At 37.5% G+C, this 24,923-nt stretch overlaps 1 protein-coding gene across 10 annotated transcripts in view; it reads left to right on the top strand.

Moving 5' to 3' along the window:
* PWWP2A (PWWP domain containing 2A) overlaps positions 1 to 24,923 on the top strand; it is a 50,921-nt gene that overhangs the window by 1,507 nt on the left and 24,491 nt on the right. For 5 of the 10 annotated variants that reach the window (XR_009407414.1, XM_059417283.1, XM_059417285.1 and 2 more), the window contains exon 2: positions 18,776 to 19,740. Coding sequence is in view for 9 of the 10 variants with exons in the window: in XM_059417283.1 (XP_059273266.1) it covers positions 18,776 to 19,740 (965 nt within the window). In the remaining variant the exon portion in view is untranslated. Of the gene's footprint in view, positions 1 to 171; positions 1,094 to 4,850; positions 4,921 to 18,775; positions 20,918 to 24,923 lie in introns of those variants that run through there. The other 5 variants (XM_059417277.1, XM_059417278.1, XM_059417284.1 and 2 more) reach the window with 4 other exon arrangements.

Genomic DNA, 24,923 nt, shown 5'->3' with positions numbered 1-24,923 from the left:
CATTCACGGCTCTCCATTCTGTTTCCTGCAACAGCACACACTCTGATGGGTATCTCACCTGTTTGGAAACGGCTTACTTTAATATGTTTTATTTTTTCTTTTATTTTAAAAAATTTATTTATTTGAGAGAGAGAGAGAGAATGCGAGCATGAGCAGGGAGAGGGGCAGAGGGATAAGCAGACTCCTCCCCTCCGAGCAGGGAGGCTGGGGATGGGATCGATCCCAGCTCCCTGAGATCAAGACCTGAGCCGGAGGCAGACACTTAAGCACTGAGCCATCCAGATGCCCAATATATTTTATTTTTACCTCTTGTCCTCGCATAAGGACACTGTCGTCTTTTTCACATTTGGGGGGGAAAATTTGAAATACATATGGAAGGCAGTTACAGGGCAGGAGAGACCATGAAAAAAATAAATTCAAGTTGAATTAGGATGTTTGGGCAGGGAAATGATGGGAAACTTTAATTCTTTTTTTTTTTTTTTTTTAAGATTTTATGTATACGAGAGAGAGCGGGGTTGGGTGAAGGGACAGAGGGAGAGAAGAATATCCAAGGAGACTCCTAGTGGGGAGGTGTGTCTTCCCCTCTTGATCTCAGGATCCATGAGATCATGAAACCCAGAGTGGATGCTCAAGCCACTGAGCTATCCAGGCACCCCACTATTTTAATTTTTTTTTTTAAATTTTAGAGCAAGTGTGAAGTGGGGGAGAAGGTCAGAAGGAGAGAATCTTAAGCAGACTCCCCGCTGAGTGTGGAGCCCTGTAATGGCTCCATCTCATGACTCATGATAGCTGAAACCAAGAGTCCTTCCCTTAACCCACAGAGCTAGCCGGGCACCTCTATAATTACTAATGAAATTGTTTAACTCCAGAAATTTTTTGTTTTTCTTCTTTTGAGAATTTTGGATTAGGACCTTTGCACTTATGTTTTCATAGTTAGAAAGCAGAATAAGACCAGTGTGCTTTCTACTGATGTATTTAATAGCGAAGGAGAGATAGACTCAGTAGTGTGTATGCTATTGAATCAAACAGAAGTGAAGGCCAGTGATTGTGTGAGAATCTGGATTTCAAATCTGCAAAAGGAAGGTGAAAAAAGGTAAGTTGTTCCTGGAAATGGAATGGATAGTTCTTTCCTCTGTTGAGGTGCTCATTGTGTTGGTGTTTTATTTTTTTTTTAAAGTTTCTTTAATAAATTGCAGTTTATTTTTTGAGTTTTGTTCTGCTTTGCTAACTGTGCTGCTCAATAATTTAGTCTTTTTTAAATGCTTGTTAAGGAAACCTTATCAACTTTTCATTCAATAGTATTGAACACATCTGTGTGTAAGGCACCCTCCTAGTATTTTATTTTATTTTATTTTTTCCTCCTAGTATTTTAAATGTTATGAGTTATAGTCCCTGCAGCTGGAAGCTTATATTTGGGAGGTAACAATAGTGGAATTGGTGAAGAAACAACACACAAAGGTGTTTTTAAAATTAGCATTTGAAGGAATTATTTTTGGACTAATGATGACTAGTTATCTCTTTTTTGTACTACAGTTTGGTGAAACAGATATACCCATATATTTTGTAATCTGCTGTTTACTTTCATTGTGTACTTGATGTACAGTTTTGGGGTTAAATGATGATCCAGGAGATCCTCTTCATAGATTCTGCCATGACTATAGTAATCAGCTGCTTTAAAAACCGTTTTTATCCTATATGAATTGGCCATTTAATGAAAGCTTTGGGTAAAAATAAGAGCTTCCTATTATGTACCAGACATTGTACCACTTGCTTTAGTGATATTTTTCATTTATATAGGAGGAAATTGAGGTTCATTTAAATCGGCCAATTATTGAGCTTATAAATGGCAAAGTAAGGATTCAAATGTAGGTTGATCTGATTCTAAAGCCTATACTTTTTCTCCTTTCTCTCTCTCTCTTTTTAAAATATTTATTTTTTTAATTTATTTGACAGAGATCACAAGTAGGCAGAGAGGCAGGCAGAGAGAGAGATGGGGAAGCAGGCTCCCTGCAGAGCAGAGGGCCTGATGTGGGGCTCGATCCCAGGACCCTGAGATCATGACCCGAGCCGAAGGCAGAAGGCTCAACCCACTGAGCCACCCAGGCGCCCCTTTTTTCTCCTTTCATATTAGAAAGTTGGGCTGGTAGATTTTCCTTTAATCAGTAAAAAATGGTTATTTCTGAAATTTAGTGCCTATTCTGACTTCAGTAGCTGTATGGGATAATACAAAGGGTACGAGTATTGGAACCAAGCAGATTCTTTAGTCAGGTAATAGCCGTGAGACCGTCTGCTCTGGAGAGTCCCCATTTCCTAAGCTGTATATTGCAGAACACATAGCAGTCTCTGAAGTCCTGGTTCTTGCCTATTCAATGAGGTACCCAGGAGAGAATTAACATTTGGGAGACTAAGTGCCTCCTTGTATGTGTATGGTTTTCTTTAGTCTTAAGGAAAAGGGCCAGTTACTGCTTTTTTTTTTGATTATTTTATTCTGACATTATCCATGGTACAGAAATGTCTTTTAAAGTTGGAAGAGTTGTTCACTATGTAGAAAAAAGTGTTTATAAGGGTGTGTGTGTGTGTGTGTGTGTATGTTGACCTATATAAATATATGACTTTGTAAGCATTTGCCATTCTTCACCTTCCTGCCATTGTATTATTTTTTGCCGTATTTTTAGTTATTTGATTGAAGAACACATTTTTGAGGAGATCCTTTTCGTGGAAAAAAGAAACAGGACATATGTAATTAAAAAAAAAAAAAAAAACAGAAAAGGTGGTAGTACCACTTATTAAATGGTTGGGGTCTGAATTCTAGTGCCAGGCTCTCCAGTTGATACTGTGACTTTTGGACAGATCTCTTTGCCTCTTTGGGCTCCAGTTTCTCTCTAGTTCTTATGAGGTGAATTCATTTGACTTTAGGAGGTTCACAAACCCAAACAAGCAAACAAACTTCATTCCTCAGTTTATGTTTATAGAAAGTGAATAGGATGACCAGGTGGTCTGGTTTTCCTGTACCATCCCAGTTTGATTGTTACTCCTTATGTCTTCAAAGCAGCTTGCTTTGGCTACTGTACAAATGACATGGTCACCCTAAAAATGAAGATAGTTGAATATCTGATTAAAAACTGATTTTATAGGATTTACTTGAAAATGAAAATCCTTTGAGGCATTCTTTATTTAAATAATTTTTTTGGGAAGATTTTATTTTCTTGAGCGAGAGCACAGAGGAAGAGGAAGAAGCAGACTCCTTGCTGAGTGGGGAGCCTGATGTGGGACTGGATCCCAGGCCCCTGAGATCATGATCTGAGCCAAAGGCAGAGGCTTAACTGACTGAGCCACTTTATTTTTTTAGTTTATTTTAGGCTCCTCCACTGGTGTTTTATACCCAGCTCTCTTAAGGTAGTTTGAATTACCTGCCTATGCCTGAACTCATCAGTAACACGTAATGACAATAATCTAATACGAGCAGATAAAAATAATCAACTAACCCACAAATTCAGTTTGGTTCTTATTCCCTTTTCTTCCTTAACCTTAGTTTTTTGAAAATTTGACATAAGCACATTTGTTTCTTTTAGCATTCTATAATAAGCATTCCTTCAGGTTGTTGTAAACCAGTGGTTGTACCATGATTTTTTTGTTTTTTTATTATGGGAAATGATCCTCCATGTAGGTATGATCCTTGCTTTGACATTTATCAACTATTAGTCATTCTTGTTTCATCATATGCCTTCCTCCACTGGATAATTTTGAAGCAAATCCTAAACACATTCTTTACCATAAGAATTGTAGTATAGGGCTCTGAAAAAATAAGGATTTTAAAGCCATAATGTACTTCTTTTATTGCAACTAAAATAACAACAGCAGTTCCTTTTTGTTGTCATCCTATGGCCTGCCAGTCAGTGTTAAAATTTCACAGTATCTCAGAATTAACATTTCAATCAACATCTAAGTTTTAAATTAGGATCCAAGTAAAGTTTAAACATTGCAGTTGGTTGATGAGTTTCATAAATTTTTTATTTGTAGTTCTCTTGCCCTTTTATTTATTTCCTTGAAGTTTGTTAAGCCATAGACTTTGGCAGAATTTCCCACATTTTAGATTTTTTTTCAATTGTATCCCATTGGTTGAATTTCCGTAAGTTTTAAAAATAGTTCTTTTCCTTTAGGAGCAAACTGGAGGGGCAACAACCACAGCCCTCTGAGGGCCTCTTTTGCAAGCCTCTCATCTCTTACTTTGGGTTAGTAGAAATAATAGAACATCTCTTGCCTGCTTGTATACTCTAGATCTATTCCTTAAACACACATCCAACTTTAATAATTCCAAATATAAAAAAATTTTAACCAGTCAACATTATCTGTGAAGGGTAAAAGTCTTCAGCCCTAGTTTCTGAAGAGGCAGTGTCAGCTTTCTCAGTCCATACCTAAGGAACAATATTTACTGGGACCTCTGGTTTCTAACTACACAGAATGATCATTTCAACTGTTTAGGCCTCTTCTCCAGTATCTTGAAAAGTAGTTCTAAAGCCACTTAGAAATCCTGAAAAATTTCTCTTAAATTCCATTTTTTTGGTTCTGATGTGAATTGAGGAGTCATGAAGTAAATGTTTATGCATAAAAACTTGCGCATTTTAATTTGTGGTACTTGTTTATTAAAGGTTGTAGCTAGTTTTATTTCAGAATTGACCTTTAACAAATACTTTTTGTCTGTGTCTATGGGGTACGGTTGCATTAAAGAGAAATGAGGTGATTTCTTTAAAAAACTTTAGGATTCACTAAGTTCATAAAACAATTTGTAGAGAAGTTACTTGTTTTTTTAAGGAAATATAAACCAAGACAATGATTTTTTTTCTTTACAGAGACCATGAAACGTATGGTGCAATAGCTCTACTTTTGGTGGGAAAAATATACAGCCATTCTGGTGAAGCAGTGAGTAGTGGTATTAGTAGCTTATACTAAGCATCCAGGTCAAGAATTTAGGTCATCAAGTAGTATGCTTGAATGCTTCTATTGAGTTGTACAATTTTAACACACATTTTTTTGGTGATTATTCTGCTTATATCCCAAGGTGTTGATAAAGGGTTCCCACAGTTACATAGCACAGAGGCAGGTGTCAGTCACTTTCTGACCCAGACAGTTTGAGGACACCCACTACTAAAGCAGTGTGTATGCTATATTGAAAGTGTGCTCTTCCATAGCATGTTGGACTGTGATGATTTTTTTTTTTTTTTGAGGTGAGGAATTGTTGGACATTAAAAACCTAGTTTGAGTGTAAAGAATCCTGTAACAAACATTATGGTATTAAAAACAGATTTTAAAACTCAATTTATAAACTAGATAACCAAATGTTACAAACACAAACTATGCCAGGCATGTTTTAATGGACTGAGGGCTTCTAGTGAGGTTAATTTTCAGTCTTTCATGTGTAAGACAGACCATACTTCACTGTGTACTCTTTTAAAGCAGAGTTCTTGATGGAATTAGGTTTAAGCTTCATAAGATTCTGGGGAGGGCTATTTAAAGGTTTATGTAGTTTGTGCTCATCTTCTCTAAAAAATGAAAGATGGTCTAAGTACTTATTTGTGCCTATGAAGTGCATCCTTATTTCTTGATATTTATTGGCCTGTTCTCCCCAAACTCCCAGATTAATTCAGGCACACATTACCAGCAGAACAGAGCTTGGTCTAGTGGCAGATCTTGCAAGAAAGTAAGTGGAGGTTAAGTTACGCTTTGGGTGGTTTTAATATAGAATGATTTTGCTAAACACTTTGGGGAGTGTTCCTCTAAACAGATGTGCTTAAGATTTCTGAGCTCCACTGCAGTTTGCAGTTTTAACCAAGATGATTCTGATGCAGGTGATCCTTGTACCATATTTGGAGATAAGTAATTTTTAGGGAGTAGTTTTACCAGAATAGTAGGACCATAAATTTGTTAAACCTGTTTTAAAAGTTACTGGTTAATTTTGATTGGGATATAATTAAAAAGTAAGCAATACGTTGGGGGGATGGGCCACTTGGGTGGCAGATCCAGATCCAGATCCTTATTATAGAAATGGGAGACTTGCAAGTAGGTTTCTGCAGTCTGGTTGCCTGCTAGGAGTTTGGTAGTTCATAACTTTCATCTTTTTCCCTTGGGCCAATTTTAAACAGTTATCTTAGTCTTTACAATAGAATAGCGGTGTTTAGCCTTTTAAAACTCATTCCTCCAATAATGGTTTGATTTTCACTTTCTGTATCTTCCCATCATCTAAGAAGGTTGCCAGTCTTTAATGTAATTAACAATAGCTACTATATAGTTCCTACTCTTAAACTTGGCACTGGGCACTTTTAATACACTGTTTTCAGTTTACTTTCTTGGAACTCCCAATAAAGTAAATTCCACCAATCCCATTGCACAGATAAAGACACTGAGGCTCAGAGAGATTAGTAAATTGCCTAAAATTACATATTTTATGTTTATATTAAAATGCATGATTTATGTTTACATTATTTTATATTAAAATACAAGATACTAGTAGATAAAGATGCCCTTTTTGAACAATATGCAGTTGTCATATGATTTGAAAACAATCCTGTTCTAATATACTTCATTATTTTTACCATTACCATTTAGCTTATGATTTTGATGGAGTGTTACCTTGGTAGGTAGAAATGATAGAAGTCTTTGTTCCTCTCTCAACCAGGCAATAGCTGCTTGCTTTTAAAATATGATTGCCCTTTGGCCGCCCCCTGGCCCGTCACGCAACGCACGTTCGTGGGGAACCTGGTGGGTTTCGTATGTAGCAGAGCAGCTCCCTTGCTGCGATCTATTGAAAGTCAGCCCCCTACACAAGGGTTTGTATAAAAAAAAGAAAAAAGAAAAAAGAACAACAAAAAAAACAAGTTAAAAAAATATGATTGCCCTTCAGTTTAATTTAGTGAACACTTTGAGCATTTTTGGAAATGGGGTTTCTTTTTTTTTTTTTTTTTAGATTTTATTTGTTTACTTGACAGAGATCACAAGTAGACAGAGAGGCAGGCAGAGAGAGAGAGAGGACTCGATCCCAGGACCCTGAGACCATGACCTGAGCCGAAGGCAGCGGCCCAACCCACTGAGCCACCCAGGTGCCCGGAAATGGGGTTTCTTTTTTTTTTAAATATTTATTTATTTGAGAGAGAGAAAGTGAGACAGAGCATGAGCAAGGAGAAGGTCAGAGAGAGAAGCAGACTCCCCGTGGAGCTGAGAGCCCGATGTGGGACTCGATCCCGGGACTCTAGGATCATGACCCGAGCCGAAGGCAGTCGTCCAACCAACTGAGCCACCCAGGTGTCCCGGAAATGGGCTTTCTAATTCTTACATGGTTTTGGTATGTTTTGCCTTGGTTGGCCTGGCTCTGGCAACAGTGGAGTCCATTGGTTGAGAAAGGAATCACAAAATGTCAGATTTGAAGCTTGCTGAGCACAAGATCAGCATTTGTTAAGTGCTAGGTGGCTGAGTTGGAAAATAATTTTAAAGATTAAAACTAAGTTGTTGAACATACTGTTTTTGGTAAAATAGGAATAGAGAAATAATTTGAATAAATTTTCTTTAAAAAGTTAGTCTGTTGAGAAGTCATTTAGGCCTGTGTGGTGGGTTCCATTAAACATAATATAAAAGAAATATTAAAAGTACTTAGAATTAATAATGGAAACCTAGAAAATGTGAAACTGCTTTTTGGTATCTTGGAGCCAGGACCAAGGGAATTCTGTTGAAGAATTTGCAAACTGATGAGTTGTTTATATTAATAATTAGATCTTTTTATATCAGTGTTCATTTTCTTAGGAAAATGTCAACTATATTTCTCTAAGTGATATACAAAAGTGAGGTCAAGATTTGTCTGCTCTTAAAAATATTTTGCCATGTTGTGGCAATTACAATTTATTGGATGGTTATTTTTTAAAAAGAATTTACTAGTAAGGAATAATAATTTGAATACCATACAGATGTTATTATTATACTTTTCAAAAGACTAAGTATAAATGTTGTCTCTATCTATAGTTGTCTCCACTTTTTAATTTCCAAACCTAGTTATCCAGGTAAAATTTTAGAGGACTGTTTGAACGTACATGATGGGGAGCTTAAACTCTAAATTATTAGTGTTTAACCCCTTGCCCTCCCCAAAAGCTATTCATGATGTTATAAAAGAGGATTGGATAGACTAAAAAGATGGAGTAAATTTTTATGGTTAAAAAGATGTTATTTAAAAACTTTTATGCAGCCTCACTCCCCCATCAGTTCCTTTTTTTTTTTTTTTTAAGATTTTATTTATTCATTTGTCAGAGAGAGAGACAGAGCGACAGAGGCTGCAGAAGCTGTGGGAGGGGGCAGGCAGATCAGGCTCCCCATGAGCAAGGAGCCCAATGTGGGACTTGATCCAGGACTGTGGGATCGTGACCTGAGCCATAGGCAGCTGCTTAACTGACTGAGCCACCCAGGCATCCACTCATCAGTTACTTTTAAAAGATATTTCCTGGTATTTTGGGTCAGAATTGGTGCTTTTTTTTTTATAAGATTTTTTATTTATTTGTCAGAGATCACAAGCAGGCAGACAGGCAAGCGGAGAGAGGGAAGCAGGCTCCCTGCTGATGCAGGGCTTGATCCCAGGACCCTGAGATCATGACCTGAGCAGAAGGCAGAGGCTTAACCCATTGAGTCACCCTGGCGCCCCACATATTTTGTTTTTATCTTGATAAAGTTATCCTCCCTATCTTCTTGCACATTTGGGTACCCATAGTTCCTACAAATTGCTCTTACAGTGCTTGGGAGTTTTTAATTAAAAACATCATCCATAGTCACAGTTAATAAAATTGAATACACTTTAACTTCGATAATTACCATATATTGTGCCTACTTACTGTGTACTGGGCCCTAAGATGAGCAATTATGCATTTTTTTTTCTTTAAAGATTTTTAAAATCTTGAAAGAATTGTCATCTACATTAATTAAGAATATGTATCAACAGGGGCACCTGGGTAGCTCAGTCTATTAAGCACTGAATCTTGGGTTTCAGCTTAGGTCTTGCTCTCAGGGTCCAAAGATCAAGCTGCACCCCAGGGCAAAGTCTGCTTCAGAATCTCTGCCTCTCTTTTCCCCTTTGCTCCTCCCCCACTCACAGGCACTTGGGAACTCTAAATTATAAAAATCTTTAAGACTTTGAAGAAGTAGCTCCTAAGTGGCAGAATTAATTAATATCATTTGTTTGACTGGCCACTCAACCTAAGTCCTGTTGCGTTGCAGAATAATCTATCTTTAAAGCACCTTGAAATGATTTGTGGAAGCTTTAGGTAATATCTGTGAGGTATAACTTTACCCTTTTAATAAAGAAGGATAACGTTTATATTTTACTGGGGAATGAGATAACTAGGAGATGCTTGCATAATGTATGGTACAGAATGTTTCTTAATCTTCTACCCACTAACCCCTTGGGGCAGATGGCTTGTGAGGAAGTTACGGGCTTTGTCCTAAAGAAAAAGTTAGTCTCAGAGAAATTTAGTAGTTAGAGTGTCTCTGCTTCCCATATGCTTTTATTTTTTTTTATTTATTTTTATTTTTATTTTTTTAAAGATTTTATTTATTTATCTGACAGAGAGAAATCACAAGTAGATGGAGAGGTAGGCAGAGAGAGAGAGAGAGAGGGAAGCAGGCTCCCTGCTGAGCAGAGAGCCCGACGCGGGACTCGATCCCAGGACCCTGAGATCATGACCTGAGCTGAAGGCAGTGGCTTAACCCACTGAACCACCCAGGCGCCCTTCCCATATGCTTTTAAAACATTGACAAGGGCTCACCTTTGAGAATGACACATTTCAAAGTTTGCAAAAGGAAGATAATTTTCTGCTTTTCTTTGCACTTACTAAATGATAGGACCAGGCTAGCATAGCTGAGCTTGTTTTTAACAAAGTGATGAGACACATTTAGTTCCATCATTGTATAATCAGAAGCCTTCATTGGTCTCCTTTTAAGAGAGTAGTGTTTTCCATTCACCACACTTTGCATAAACCCTTATTAAGCAGTTCCCTCCCTCCTAACAAACACCCTCTCCAACATGCCTTCTCTTTCTGCCAGATGGATGATCTTTATTTCATTGCTTTTTTAAGCCTCTGAATTCTTACCTGCCTCCTGGAAGGGGGAATCAGGTTACTGACTGGTGATTCCTAATGCATCTGGTCATCAGCTGGTTTTTACCACACCTACTCAAGTGTTTCACTTTATTAAACTACATTTTTAAACCACAAAGATGGTTATTAGCATTCAGAATTGTGGAACCACCCTTTCCCACTCCCTGTTTTGCTTTTTCCGTAAATCTACCTGTGCCCTTCTAGGTGTGGTTCTTTCTTGAGAAGCTCTTTGCCTGATCACTAATCCACAGTGATTCCTTTCCCTCTAAAGTCTGTAGTCTCTTTTGGCAACAAGTGTTACATTTTTTGGTCTTGCTTATTAAGTTGGCTTCTAGGGCTGGGACTTAGTTTTATATCCTCTGAATAATTAACATAGTTGTCTGAATATAGATTTTGTACCTAGTGGTACTTGAGGTGTGTTTGCTGGCATTTCTGCTGAAGTAGAACAATTTTTTTTTTCAATTTCTTATTTTAAGTAGGCTTCACACCCAATGTGGGGCTTGAACTCATGACCCTGAAATTGAAGCCTGTGCTCTACTCATTGAGTCAGCCAGGTGCCCCCAAATTTTCTTTTTTATAAACATTTTTTGCTTAAAATGTTTTGGTGGAGTTGAAGTGAACTAAATTTAAGATTATATTTTTTAAAAACGAATTGAAAACCAAAAAAAAAAAAAAATCCCCCACAAAACGAATACTGAAAACCTCTTTATTTTGAAATTTCATACAGCAGAGAACTCTTAATAAGCTTTATTATTATTTTTTAAAATAGTTTATTTATTTGATAGAGAAAGCACAAGTAGGCAGAGTGGCAGGGAGAGGCAGAAGCAGACTCCCGGCTGAGCAGGGAGCCTGATGTGAGGCTTGATCCCTGAACCCTGGAATCTTGACCTGATCCAAGGCGGATGCTTAACTGACTGAGCCACCCAGGCACCCTGTAATAAAATAAGCTTTATCTAAATTCACTAATTTTTAGCATTTTGTCATGTTTGCTTTATTGTTCTTTCAATGTATTTTTTTCTTGAGCTATTTTGAGAGTGGGTTGCATACAGCATTCTCTTTTACCCCTTAATACTTGTGCATCTATTTCTTAAGATCAGTATAGTTTTTAAGTGCAAGAAACAATACTTTTACCTAATTTGCGGCCCGTATTTCATTATTTGTTAGTTTTTCCAATAATGTCCTTTAAAGTTTTTTCTCCTCCAGTAAATGATCATGTATTGCATTCGGTTGCCATAGAATATATGGAATAGGGATTGTTCCTCAGTTTAGGTCTCTGATAATTGCTCATCAGAGGATCAGGTTATACAGGTGATGCAGTATTCTCGGGGTTCCACATCTACTCTCATTGCTGATGTTCACTTAGATTCTCCTTCAGGTCACATTGTTGTCCTGTTTCTCCTCAGTGTAGTTACTGTTATATCCCTTGTACTAATCATTCCTTTACTATCATGAAAATAAACTGCTTATCATCAGACTTTCCCCTCTATGTTAGGTAGATACACAATTGAAATGTTAAAAAAAAATGTAAAAAAACACCTACATGTGTCATCTTAACCATTTTTTAAAAAAGACTTACTTTAGAGAGAGACCACAGGGAGAGGTGGGGTGTGGGACAGAGAATCTCTAGCCGATACCCTGCTGAGCACAGATCAGTAGTTGGATGCTTAACTGACTGAGCCATCCAGGAAGCACTCCTCCCATCTTAACCATTTTTTAAAAGATTTATTTATTTTAAAGACAGAGGGCATGCAGGGGAAGGGGCAGTGGGAGAGAAACTTAAGCAGACTCTGCTGAGCTTTGGAGCCTGATGTAGGGCTCCATCGTGGGACCCAGAGATCATGAGCTGTGCTGACATCAAGAGTGGGCTGCTTAACCAACTGCACCACCCAGGCACTCCCCCATTTTTTTTTTTTTTTTTAATTTTTTATTTGTTTATTTGAGAGAGAAAGAGAGCATGAGTGGGAAGGGGCAGAGGGAGAAGCAGGCTCCCCGCAGAGTGCAGAGCCCAGCAAGGGGCTCAGCCTTGGGATTCCAGGATCATGACCCTAGCCAAAGACAGACCACTTAACCAGCTGAGCCAACCAGGTGCCCCAGGGCACCCCCCATCTTAAGCATTTTTAAGTGTATAGTTCAGTAACTAGTGTTAAGTACATTCACATTGTGAAACAGATCTCCAGAACTTCTTAATCTTGTAAAACTAAAACTCTAGACCCATTAAAGAAATCTCCATTTCCCCTTTATCCTAGTCCCTGACAACCACCAAATTCTTCTTTGATTTTGACTACTTCAGTTATGTTATATAAGTGGAAGCATACAGTCCCTTTTTGTTTCTGGCTTACTGCACTTAGCATAATGTTCTCAAGGTTCATCCATGTGTAACGTGACAGGATTTCCATTTTAAGGCAGAGTAATATTTCATTGTATGTACATAACCACATTTTATTTATCCATTTATCTGTTGATGGGTGGCTTGGTTTCCACTTTTTAGGTATTGTGAAAAATGCTGCTGTGAACATGGGTGTGCAAATATCTCTTGGAGAATGTGTTTTTGATTATAAATGCCCAGAAGTGTGTATACTGGCCTGAATTTTTAATTTTGGGGGGCTTAGATATACACTCTTATTTATGTAAAATTTTCTGTTTGCAGCTTATTAATTTCACTTGTCCTGAGATTAAGTTTTGACATAATAACCAATCTCCAGAGATGGCATGTGAACCAAAATAAGTTTGCTTTACAGTTTTCCCTCCTTTAGATTTAACCTGTTGTTAATTTAAGGCAGAAGTTATTTCTGAAACAACTGCTTGAATTGAAATGAATCTGGATTATTATTTTTCATGTGGTTAATTGCATTTAAATTTTGCTTACTGTAGATTCTTCAAGAGAACATAATTTTGGGAAGGAAAGCTTTCTTTTTGTTTTTTGTTTATTGGAGGGAAGTCTCGTCAATGGGGCTGTCGCAACTAACCCTCTGGAATTTTTGGGGTGTCAAATTCTTCAGGACCCGTTTGCTTGCCTAAAATACAATGCCTTAGTTTTTTGTATATTTTTTACTGTAAAATATTTTTACAAGAATTTCCTCTTACAGTTGGAATTTGGCAACCAGAATTTGAAAGAAGAAAGTGAAAATCAGTTGTGCACTATTAAACTATTGTAAACAGGAAGGAAAGGATTATAATCCTAGGTCAGAGATAAGGTGATTGAGGTTGCTGTGAAGTGAATGCTGGTAAACAATACATCACCATTTTTTTTTTCTTTTTTTTTTTAAATATATCAGCATTAGAAAAAACTTTCAGCATAAGAGGTAAGAGTTGTTGGTAAACATTTTTTGTTTTGTTTGAAGTATTCCTGTGGAAATGGAATTTTGATAATAGTTTTCACTCCAAGTAGTGTTACCTATTTAGGTATAGGAATAATTGGTAATGCTAGAAATCTTAAGCAAATAACCATAATTTTATTAGTGGGTGAATAAAAGCTTAACTTAGTCAAATCTAGAATCATCAATAAAATTCAGACCTAAGTGGAACCTAAATACTAGAAAATATTGTTATCCTTACTATAATTATGTCACTTTTGGAATTCTAGCTTATTAAATACTCTATATTACATTTGTTTCACCTTTATATTAGGTGAGGATCCTTTCTCTCTTTCTCTTGCCTTGCACAAAATGGCTGTTAAGCCCCAGTATTCTTCCTCCTCAAAATTTTGGCTATCACCAGTCCTCAGTTAAGGTAGCTAGTTTTAAAACTTTATTTTATAGATTCACAGGACTTTGTACCAGAGATCTCTGGTACACTTCACCTGGTTTTCCTCAGAAGGTATTATCTTTTTTTTTTTTTTTTAAGATTTAAAAAATTTATTTATTTGACAGAGAGATCACAAGTAGGAAGAGAGCAGGCAGAGAGAGAGGGGGAAACAGGCTCCCCCTTGAGCAGGGAGCCCGATGTGGGGCTTGATCCCAGGACCCTGAGATCATGACCTGAGCTGAAGGCAGAGGCTCAACCCACTGAGCCACCCAGGTGCCCATATTTATTTTTATTTTTTAAAGGGTCTTTAAAAAAATCAATTCATTGTTTTGGTTTTTAAATTTTGAGAGCGAGCTCATGAGCAAGCCAAGTTGGGGTGGGGAGGGGCAGAGGCAGAGGGAGAGAGAATCTCAAGCAAACTCCTGTTGAGTGGGGAGACCAACATGGAATCAGGCTCAGTCCCACAACCATGAGATAACGACTTGAGCTGAAACCCTAGAGTCAGATGCTTAACGGACAGCTACCCAGGCTCCCCAAAAGATTTTATTTTTATGAAAACTTTTTACCCATTATGGGGCTCAAGCTCACAATGCGGAGATCAAGTCACATCCTCCACTGCCTGAGCCAGCCAGGTTCCCCAGACATTATTTTTAATTAAGTCATAATACCTGAATATTTTTCTTGTAGAATATTTGGATAGTAGTTAAAGAATACTGAAAATAGGTAAGGGTTAGGATGAGTCACTGATAATAAATACCTTCGTGTTGCATGTAGAAGGGGTGGAGCAAAGAGGACAGATGCTATTGCACCTTACTGCTCAAGTCTTACAGAGTTTATGAAAAGTTCTCCTAAAGCTCAAGCAAGTGGGGGACTAGTCAGCCTTTCACCTCTGGAATGATTGAAATCCTCCTCTGTTGAGGTGCCCTTTGGTGAGCATTCACATGAGACATAAATACCTTCACCTTCACCTTAGGAAAACCTAAAGCAAAAATGCTTGCTAAAAATTTAAGTCTGCATTCCAACCAGGGAAGGGTCTTATTATTCAGTCTTGGGGCAGCCCTTAGGAATCTTCATTTTCAAACCCCATAGAGTGTTGCAGATTTTTAGAGAACACACTTGAGAATGAGATTTTTTTTTTAAGAGAACATAGGTTTTGTTTTTTTATACATAGGCTTCATGCCCAGTGTGGGGCTTGAACTCACCATTCTGAGATCAGTCACATGGTCTACTAACTGGATTAGCCAGGTGCCCAGAGAGGGTGTAGTTTTGTTGCTACTTTATATTCTTACTAAGGTTACAGTTTCATAAATTGATGGTTTTCAAAATTTTGAGCATAGTTACAAATGTATTTTATATATGGATGTGTGTATATACATGCATATATGAAACAGTTTCATTGCAGTTACATATAAATAGATTCTGATTTTTAATTTTATTTATTTATTTTTAAATATTTATTTATTTATTTGACAGAGATCATAAGTAGGCAGAGAGAGAGAGAGAGAGGAGGAAGCAGGCTCCCCACTTGAGCAGAGAGCCCGATGCGGGGCTCGATCCCAGAACCCTGAGATCATGACCTGAGCTGAAGGCAGAGGCTTTAACCCACTGAGCCACCCAGGTGCCCCTGATTTTTAATTTTTTAAAAAATATATTTTATTTATTTATTTGAGAGAGAGACAGTGAGAGAGAGTATGAGCGAGAAGATCAGAGAAGCAGACTCCCCGTGGAGCTGGGAGCCCGATGTGGGACTCAATCCTGGGACTCCAGCATCATGACCTGAGCGACCCCAGGCGCCCTGATTTTTAATTTTTAAATCATAGATGTGAACCTGGAAATTGATTTCGCAGAACGTCTCACCATTAGTTTGAAAACACCATCATAATACTAAGTGTTGTTGATGTTAGGAAGACAGCATGATTACTAAGATGGAGTAGTACATTGATGTCCCTTTTCTTCTTAAGGTGATTTAATCTTTCCGTTCCTCTGAGAAAGTTTTATTGTTAACATTTTAGAAAAGTAGAAAAATATTTTTCTACTTTTGCCAAATATAAACCACCCACAGTTACTAGCTTGGCTTCCTCCCCACCCCCTTTTTGGTGTCTTACTAGGACACAATGAAGTGCCTTGCTATGTTACTTAAAAATGTTTAATGTTTGTGTTTTATATGCTTTAGAGAGAAAGGCAAGGAACAAACCCCAGAAGTGAAATTAATGTTTTTATTAAACTCCCGAGGGAGAGCATAATAGATTCCACAGATTATTTGGTACAAAGTTCTAAAATAATTGGCTAGCTCATCCTCTTTTTGAGGCTATTAATTAAGATAGAGAAATGATCCTGAAGTCTAGTAAATAAGTTTAAAATAAGATCAAATGGGGCTCATAGGTGGCTCAGTTGGTTAAGATTCTGCCTTTGGCTCCAGGGTCCTGGGATCAAGAGGCCCCACCCCCCAGCAGGGAGCCTGCTTTTTCCCTCTCTCACACCTTGCCTCCCTGCCTACTTTTGCAAGCTCGTTCACTCTCTTATTAAATAAATTAAATCTTTTTTAAAAATTTACAAAAAAGTAAGATTAGATTAATTAAATGAAGTAAATTTTAGTCAAGAAAATGGCTGGCGGGTGCCTGGGTGGCTCAGTGGGTTAAGCAGCTGCCTTCGGCTCAGGTCATGATCTCAGGGTCCTGGGATCGAGTCCCGCATCAGGCTCTCTGCTCAGCAGGGGGCCTGCTTCTCTTCCTCTCTCTCTGCCTGCTTCTGTCTACTTGTGTTCTCTGTCAAATAAATAAATAAATCTTTAAAAAAAAAAAAAAAAAGAAAATGGCTGGCATTTTCCTGTTAACCCTTAGTCGAATCCTTTATGGTAGGAAAAAGTAGCGTTAGCCCATTTTACGCAACAAAAATCTGCATCTAGAGACATTTAGTAACACCATGGATACAAAGTCGGTAAGAACAGGTGTGAAACTTTACCTCCGACATTAGGGGGATTATAGTTTTAGTTACGCCTAATGCCTAATAAGAGGATGGGCATTTTGTATTCAGCTGTGAATAAATTTTTTTAAATTTTAAATTTTAAATTTTTTTATTTTGCCCCATGTGAAAGTGCAGTGGGGCAAAATAATAGCTTCTTAAGAGTTAGAAATTTGATTGCTAGTATCAGTAGTGGTCTCACCTCAGATAAGTTATGTTGTTTAATGGACCTGTATGTGAAAATCCAAAAATCTCACCTCTCTTGTTCATACGAGAAAAGGCTAAATGCTCAAAATGCCCTGCAGGTAAATAGGAAGCAAACATGTAAGTACCAGACCTATGCTAGAATAGAAAGCCACTTTGCAGATCTGATGTAGAGAAGAGGGTATCCTTTGTGGACTAGCCCATACTCAAGTCTGTCTCACCCCAGGTAAAAAGTTTTTCTCTTCCTTTGTGGCTTATATGTATTTTCTTACAAGCTGTTGGTTTGTGGTCACCAAACTAACAGATGACTTAAGAGAAAGAATAAACATAGATATGAGAAACAGAACTGGTGGTGTTGGCTCTTACTACATCCCCGTCTGAGTTTAGGTGTGTTTATAGCCTTAAAACTTAATGTGAAGATTTCTTCCCAACAAAGATATGCTGAGCCTTTTGAGGGACATAAGGACATATGCCAGAGAACGAGAACCTAAGACTCATTTATTAGAAAAAGACGTGCAAGAACATTGCATCTTAGGAGTTCTGACAACCTGAAGCCAATCCTTGCTGCCTTAAAGGATTGAGATAGAGAATTGTGTTCACTGCTATTCAGACAGCATCAGACAGTGCTTAAAGTTAACATGTTAACATGCACATGATGAAATTATTTGGTAGTGTGATTTTATTTTAATGTGAAGGAATCAGTGTAGCATTTTAGCTTTAAGATGGTTAACCTAGGAGGATTAAATCACAGTGATTTCTAAGTCTACATGATAAACAAGGTTAAGTTGACTCTTGTTTTATCAAAAACTGAGAATTGTGAAGGTTTGTCTTCTATATTAGTGCTTTGCAAACTGGGTCTGGACCAGTTTTAAAATCCATGTAATGAGTCTGGCTAGCATTAAAATAAATGAAATAGTACTAGGGAAAAAATATCATATATCACATAATATAAGGTTAAACATTTAGTGAAACTTCAGCTTAAGTCTGTGTGTATATGTATATATGTGTGCATGTATACATACATAAATATTACTTGATTAAAATATGAAAATATTTCTTAATGTGTGATACATTTTTTAAAAAGTTAGCCACAGCTCTGTACCTGTCTGCTCATGTGGTAATTTGGGCATCTGAATTTTTCACATTTTTGTGGTTTTGCGGGGAAGGAGGTAGATGAAAGAGTTAGGGAGCAGCTGGTAGCTGGTCTTTGGATCTTTAGTGATTAAGTGAAGTTGAGATGGGATTTTATTGATTCAGTGTTTTTGGGTAGTTAAGGCTAAATTTGTTTTGTGAAGCTTTTGAAAGCTCTTAGAACCAGAGGGAGTTATGTATGTTGCATATTTAGAGTTAAATTTACTGGACTTGTCCAAAGTCCAGCAAATGTAGTATCAAATGATATAAAATGTTAAACTGTCTGATAGAACGCCTTTTGATCTAAGACTGAAAGGTCTGTTTTAAATAATATCAGCTCTTCTGGCGCTGCTTAGAATGGTCATTTGATTTCATACTTAAATTTGTAATCTGTTTATACCTAAAATGTAGGACCAATAAAAAATGAGGGGCTTTTGGATTTTGGTGGGGAAGTGGTCAGTAGGTTTTTATTTTTATGTTTTTATTCTTTAGTATGAAATAAGAGTTCGGGAAAGGTCATATGTACAAACACTGAGTATTGTTTCAATTTAAGAAATTAAATCATAGACCTTGAGTTAATGGCTTCTTTTTTTCTTTGATTTCTTTCCAAGGTTTGGGCCCCATGGGATCCCTGTGACAGTGTTTCCCAAAAGGGAATATAAGGAGAAACCTGAAGCCATGCAGCTCCAAAGTAATACATTCCAAGAAGGGACAGAAGTCAAGCGTGAAGTGAATGGTGCTGTTCCCGATGACCCTTCTCCCATCTCGCCTCCCGAGCCAGGCTTGGCTGAAAGCCTGTGGACTTCCAAACCACCGCCTCTCTTCCATGAAGGAGCACCTTACCCTCCCCCTTTGTTTATCAGGGACACCTATAACCAGTCAATACCTCAGCCACCGCCTCGGAAAATTAAGCGACCCAAACGAAAAATGTACAGGGAAGAACCTACTTCAATAATGAATGCTATTAAACTGCGACCCAGGCAAGTCCTGTGTGACAAGTGTAAAACCAGTGTTGTTGCAGAGAAAAAGGAAATTAGAAAAGGTAGTAGTGCAAGTGACTCTTCTAAATACGAAGATAAAAAACGGAGAAACGAAAGTGTAACTACTGTGAACAAAAAACTGAAAACTGACCATAAAGTGGATGGGAAAAACCAAAATGAAAGCCAGAAAAGAAATGCTGTGGTGAAGGTTTCCAATATTGCTCACAGCAGAGGCAGAGTAGTCAAAGTTTCTGCTCAGGCAAATACATCAAAAGCTCAGTTAAGTACTAAAAAAGTGCTCCAGAGTAAGAACATGGATCATGCAAAAGCTCGGGAAGTGTTGAAAATTGCCAAAGAAAAGGCACAAAAGAAGCAAAGTGAAACCTCTACATCCAAAAATGCACATTCAAAAGTCCATTTCACACGTCGCTATCAGAGTCCTAGCTCAGGTTCCCTTCCACCCCGGGTTCGTTTAAAACCACAAAGGTACAGGAATGAAGAAAATGACTCTTCTTTGAAGACGGGACTTGAGAAAATGCGGAGTGGCAAGATGGCACCCAAGCCCCAGTCTCGCTGCACCTCTACCCGCTCAGCAGGTGAGGCCCCTTCAGAAAATCAGAGTCCCTCAAAAGGCCCTGAAGAGGCCAGCAGTGAGGTTCAGGACACAAATGAAGTGCTTGTGCCTGGTGAGCAGGATGAACCACAGACACTGGGCAAAAAGGGCAGCAAAAGCAATCTCTCTGTTTACATGACCCTAAATCAAAAGAAATCTGACTCTTCCAGTGCTTCCGTGTGTAGCATTGATAGCACAGATGATTTGAAATCCTCCAACTCTGAGTGTAGTTCTTCTGAAAGCTTTGATTTTCCTCCAGGCAGTATGCATGCACCTTCCACCTCCTCCACTTCCTCCTCTTCAAAGGAAGAGAAAAAGCTCAGTAATTCCTTGAAAATGAAAGTCTTTTCCAAAAACGTCTCTAAATGCGTCACACCAGATGGCAGGACCATATGTGTAGGGGACATTGTTTGGGCCAAGATCTATGGCTTCCCTTGGTGGCCAGCCCGTATTCTTACTATAACTGTGAGCCGGAAAGATAACGGCCTTTTAGTCCGACAGGAGGCCCGTATTTCCTGGTTTGGGTCTCCAACAACCTCTTTTCTTGCTCTTTCGCAACTCTCCCCCTTTTTAGAAAACTTCCAGTCACGCTTTAATAAGAAGAGAAAGGGCCTGTATCGCAAGGCTATCACAGAGGCGGCTAAGGCTGCCAAGCAGCTGACCCCTGAAGTGCGGGCTCTGTTGACACAGTTTGAAACGTGAACATGGACAGTAAGGTAGGCAAGAACCATTGGAAGGCGCCACAGATTTTCTAGTCTAGTCAGGAGTAACTTCTACAAAATAGCTTGGCCTGATCGGAGAGAGGAATTGTACTCAGTTGGCTGCTTTTTTTTATACTTCCCTTAATAGCCATTTTTAATAGACTGAGAAGCTTAAAGAACAAGCAGTCAAATTTTGTCTTAAGGAAGTGAGATTTTAGCAGTATTTTTCAGTTTTGAAGTCAAACCATCCCAAGGCATAGGAGCCATAGCCTCAACTGAAAATGAATTTTTGCAGGGACTGTTAATGGCCATTTGTACCTAGTACTGTGTATGTGTGTGTATTTATATATATGCACATGTACATATATGTGTATATATGCATACATACATATATATAACATAGAGCCTGTCACTGTGTGACACAGGTTGCGTATTTGGGATTGCAGTAAGGGCTGATGAGCTGGGTTGGGGGCTGGGGGTGGGGAATAGTGTGGCTATTTAATGACTACTTGTTTTTTAATTAATGAATACTTAGCCTTTCTATGTGCACAATGGCGCCAGAGTTTGATACCTAGGTGTTTGACAAACTGAGATGCTTGCTATTCAGTTGCTGACTGTGGAAATAGCCCAGTCTTTGGGGTTAAGACTTTTAAGGCTGACAAGGTTTAAACTCTTGTTTAATGGGGATTTAACAAAAACTTTCAAATTTCTGGTTTGGGAGTTTAGGTAGGTTTGTCTTTGGATATGTAAATAATTGATTGCTAAATTTGGTCAGATTTCTCCTGACTGGCTGTTCCTAAATTCTTAGGATACGTCCTGGTAAATTACACTTTGTGAATTGTCATATGTGTAATTGTTGCATTTTGGATGTACCTAATTTGATAATTTAAAAAAAAATATTTCATTTAAGGTATCTGTTTGCAGGTCAGAAAATGAGAAAATGTAATTGTGTAATGCTTTGAAATGTAAAAAAAAAAAAAAAAGCTGTAAATAAAATCGACTAAATCCAAATTATTTGTGTGTGTTTCTCAAAAAGCTTTGAAAAATTTCAAGATGGTAGAAAGTTACTCTTTGTAATAGTTTTATAGAGGAGATGAAAAAAAAACCTTTATTTTCCTATTTGTCCTATCAGAGAATATATTACCTGACCATAGATAAAATTCAAGTAAGTGATTAATCCATATATTCTGAAAATGAGGTTTTACAGTGTAGAGGTCTGATATGCTTCTAAATTTGAGACGATCCTCCCGCCAATTTCTCATAAATGTGTGGGTTTAATTTTCGTCATGTTTAGCCTTGATACTTAATCACATGGCTCTTGTTTTATATTTGGGTAGTTAAAACCAGTCTCTTGCCTGGTCTGCCTCAGGTATCCTTGCTTTTGGGGCTAGTAACTTCTATCACTGTTTTTCTACATGGTCCATCTGTCCCTCAGATTTGACTTATTTTCCATTTTTAGCTTTTTATTGTTAGTGAAAAATATATCTGATTGCCCGTGAAGGCAAGTTTATCCCAAGATTTTTCAAGTTGTTTTCATATTTTTTTGTGTTTTACCTTTTGAATTTTGATAGAATATCAGTTTGACACTTTGGAAACTTGAAAATTTTAAAGAGAGCAACTTTCTGTTGTAATTCTAAGTAATCCAATTTGAAATGTCTTAGTTACCTATGGAATTAAATGAACAGATTAATGGAGATTAAATCCCATAATCTGTCTACTTAAAGTTAACAGGCTTTTATGATTTATGTACTGATTTCTGCAAAAGCAAGTAGAATTTCTTCTGGGGAACTCAGTCAATGCTTTTTGATTATAACTAAACACACAATTGAAAAAAACAATGTCTTTCACTTGAGTAGAACATATTCTTTCCTGCAAACAGAAACAACTATACTATTTTTAAAATTCTTTTGATTATAACAGGTTGAAAGATGTTCATGGTGTGACTGAGGGGTTTTAAGGAAGTATCTTAAAAGATTGAGTATTTTTTCAGATTAATGAACTTGTTCAGATATTTCTGAGTTTGAATCTAAGGTTTAGAAAGATTTAAGCAAGGCGGAGCAAAAAGTCACTTAAAATAATGTAACTCCAAGCCTTCATGTAACGATCCAGGTGAGTTTTATCTTAACATAGTGGGTTTGACAGTGGATATCGCTAATAAGTGCTTTGGCAAATGTGCTCTGGTGGCATAAACCAAATTTCATTTGTTTTGGAAGCCCTGGTTGGGGTGGGGTTGGGCATGGGGATCAAGTCATGATTGTTGAATACAAAAATAACATTCAATTTTATATAGTCCATATCACTAAGGGAAAGTTTGAAGCATAATCATAAATGTGCATGATCTCTAATTAAATGAGCCAAATGATCCCTCCATTTTAAACTGTCTGGCATATTTCATCTGATGTTTCAGTAAGGAAAAATTTCAAAGAATTTCTTAATCTTAAAATACACATATTCTAAACACTAATCCAATAGCCACATATTAGTGTTTTATTAAAATGGAAATTAAAAAAATTTTGAGTATAGTTGACACATGATACTAATTTCAGATATACTACATAGTGATCGAACTTCTCTACATAATGCCAAATAGAAATTTCTTAAGCAGCTAAATTTATCCAGTATTTATTGCAGATGGAGGAGATAGAGTTGAATTGGCTAGTTGTAGCTATTTTCCTTTAAAGTGGTGAAAGGAGGCATTTATTCTTTGGCGATAACCAAATATGTTTTTATCCTTTTGTAGAGAGAAAACTAGGCTTAGGCCAAATATCCAGTGATCTAAAAGGAAAAAAAAAAAAAAAGATTAGCAAGGGGAGAAACCAAGTGAAAATAAGAGCTGTAACAGCCAAAGTGGTCTTTATTTCTAGAATTGCTCAGAAATTTAAAGCATCAGTATTTTTCTCTTAGTTTCCCAGAATCTTTTGAATAGAATGCTGACTGTTCATTTGAAAGGGATATCTTTGACTCATTTTAGATGTGGAACTAGACATAAAAGAGGTCAGTGAGGTGGAGAGTGTAAAATTCATAGTCTGGAGCCCATTTGCATGACATGCTATATCCAATGTGGTTTTGATGGGAAATTCTATAAACAGTAATTTGAAATTAGTACTAAGTAGAATAGACAAGAATATAGATATGAAGACAGACTTCAGGCAGTATGAAAGTGCACTAAAATCAAATGTGTATCTTAGTGCCTCTGAGTGTTTAATACAAAATACTGACTTGCACCTTTGTTTTGAGCAGGTTGTATTTTTTATTGGTTATGTTGAAGGAAAGATACACATTTGCATTCCTTCACCTACATACAGGATTCCTTTACCTAGAATTGAATTAGGTATTGGAAATACAGGCATACCTGAGATCTCGTGGGTTTGGTTCCAGACCACCACAGTAAAGGGAGTCCTGAATGTTTTGGTTTCCCAGTGCATGTAAAAGTTATATTGCAGTCTCTGTGCAGTAGCATTGGGTCTAAAAAATGACATATATACCTTATTTAAAAAAAAAAAAAAAACTTTACTGCTAAAAAATCCTAACCATCTGAGCTTTCAGTGGGTGGTAATCTTTTCCTGGTATGGAGAGTCTTGTCTTGATGTTGATGGCTGCTGATGGATCCGGGTAGTTTTTGCTGAGGTTTGGGGTGGCTGTGCAGTTTCTTAAAATAAGATGGTGGTGAAGTTTGCTGGCATCGATTGACTCTGCCTTTCATGAACAGTTTGTTTCTTTGGCATGCGGTGTTGTTAGATGGCATTTACCCACAGAGGAACTTCTTTCAAAACTGGTGTCAGTCCTCTCAAACTCTGCCGTTGCTTTTTATCAACTAAGGTGATATAACTTTCTAAATCTAAATTGTTTCAACAATCTTCACAGCATCTTCATCAGGAGTAGATTCCATCTCAAGAAATACTTTTTTGCTCATCCGTAAGAAGCCGCTCCTCCTCTATTAAAAGTTTTCTCATGAGAGTGCAACAATTCAGTCCCATCTCCGGGCTCCACTTCCCATTCTAGTTCTCTCGCTGTTTCTACCACATCTGCAGTTACTTCCACCACTGAAGCTTTGAACCTTCAATTTGTTTTAAAAAGGGGGGGGGGGCCAATATCTGCGAAGCATAGTAAAGTGAAGCGCAGTAAAACAAGGTATGCCTGTACCTTAAATCTATAATTTGGATCTAAAATTAGGTTTTTTCCTTGTAAATTGTGAATTTTTCTGTGTTATCAGTTTATTTTTGTTTAGTACTCCTAGCAGAGAAGGGACTGACAGTCTAGAAAAGTTGATCAGATGTTTTGATTCAGGATATTGTTTTGATTTGGGCCCAATGAAGGCCTCCAATAGGGAATTTGCCAGAGAGATTGAAGACCTTATTTCTAAGTTGGGGCATATTTAGCGTTTGCCTTGACACTGTATTAGCACAGTGGCTGTTAAGACCATCTCTCATTGAAATGCCTGATATAGGCAGTTCAGAAAAGAAGA

This window comes from Mustela nigripes, chromosome 12 (genome assembly GCF_022355385.1).
Source record: "Mustela nigripes isolate SB6536 chromosome 12, MUSNIG.SB6536, whole genome shotgun sequence".
Lineage (NCBI taxonomy): Eukaryota > Metazoa > Chordata > Mammalia > Carnivora > Mustelidae > Mustela > Mustela nigripes.
This window is presented reverse-complemented; position numbering and strand designations above follow the sequence as displayed.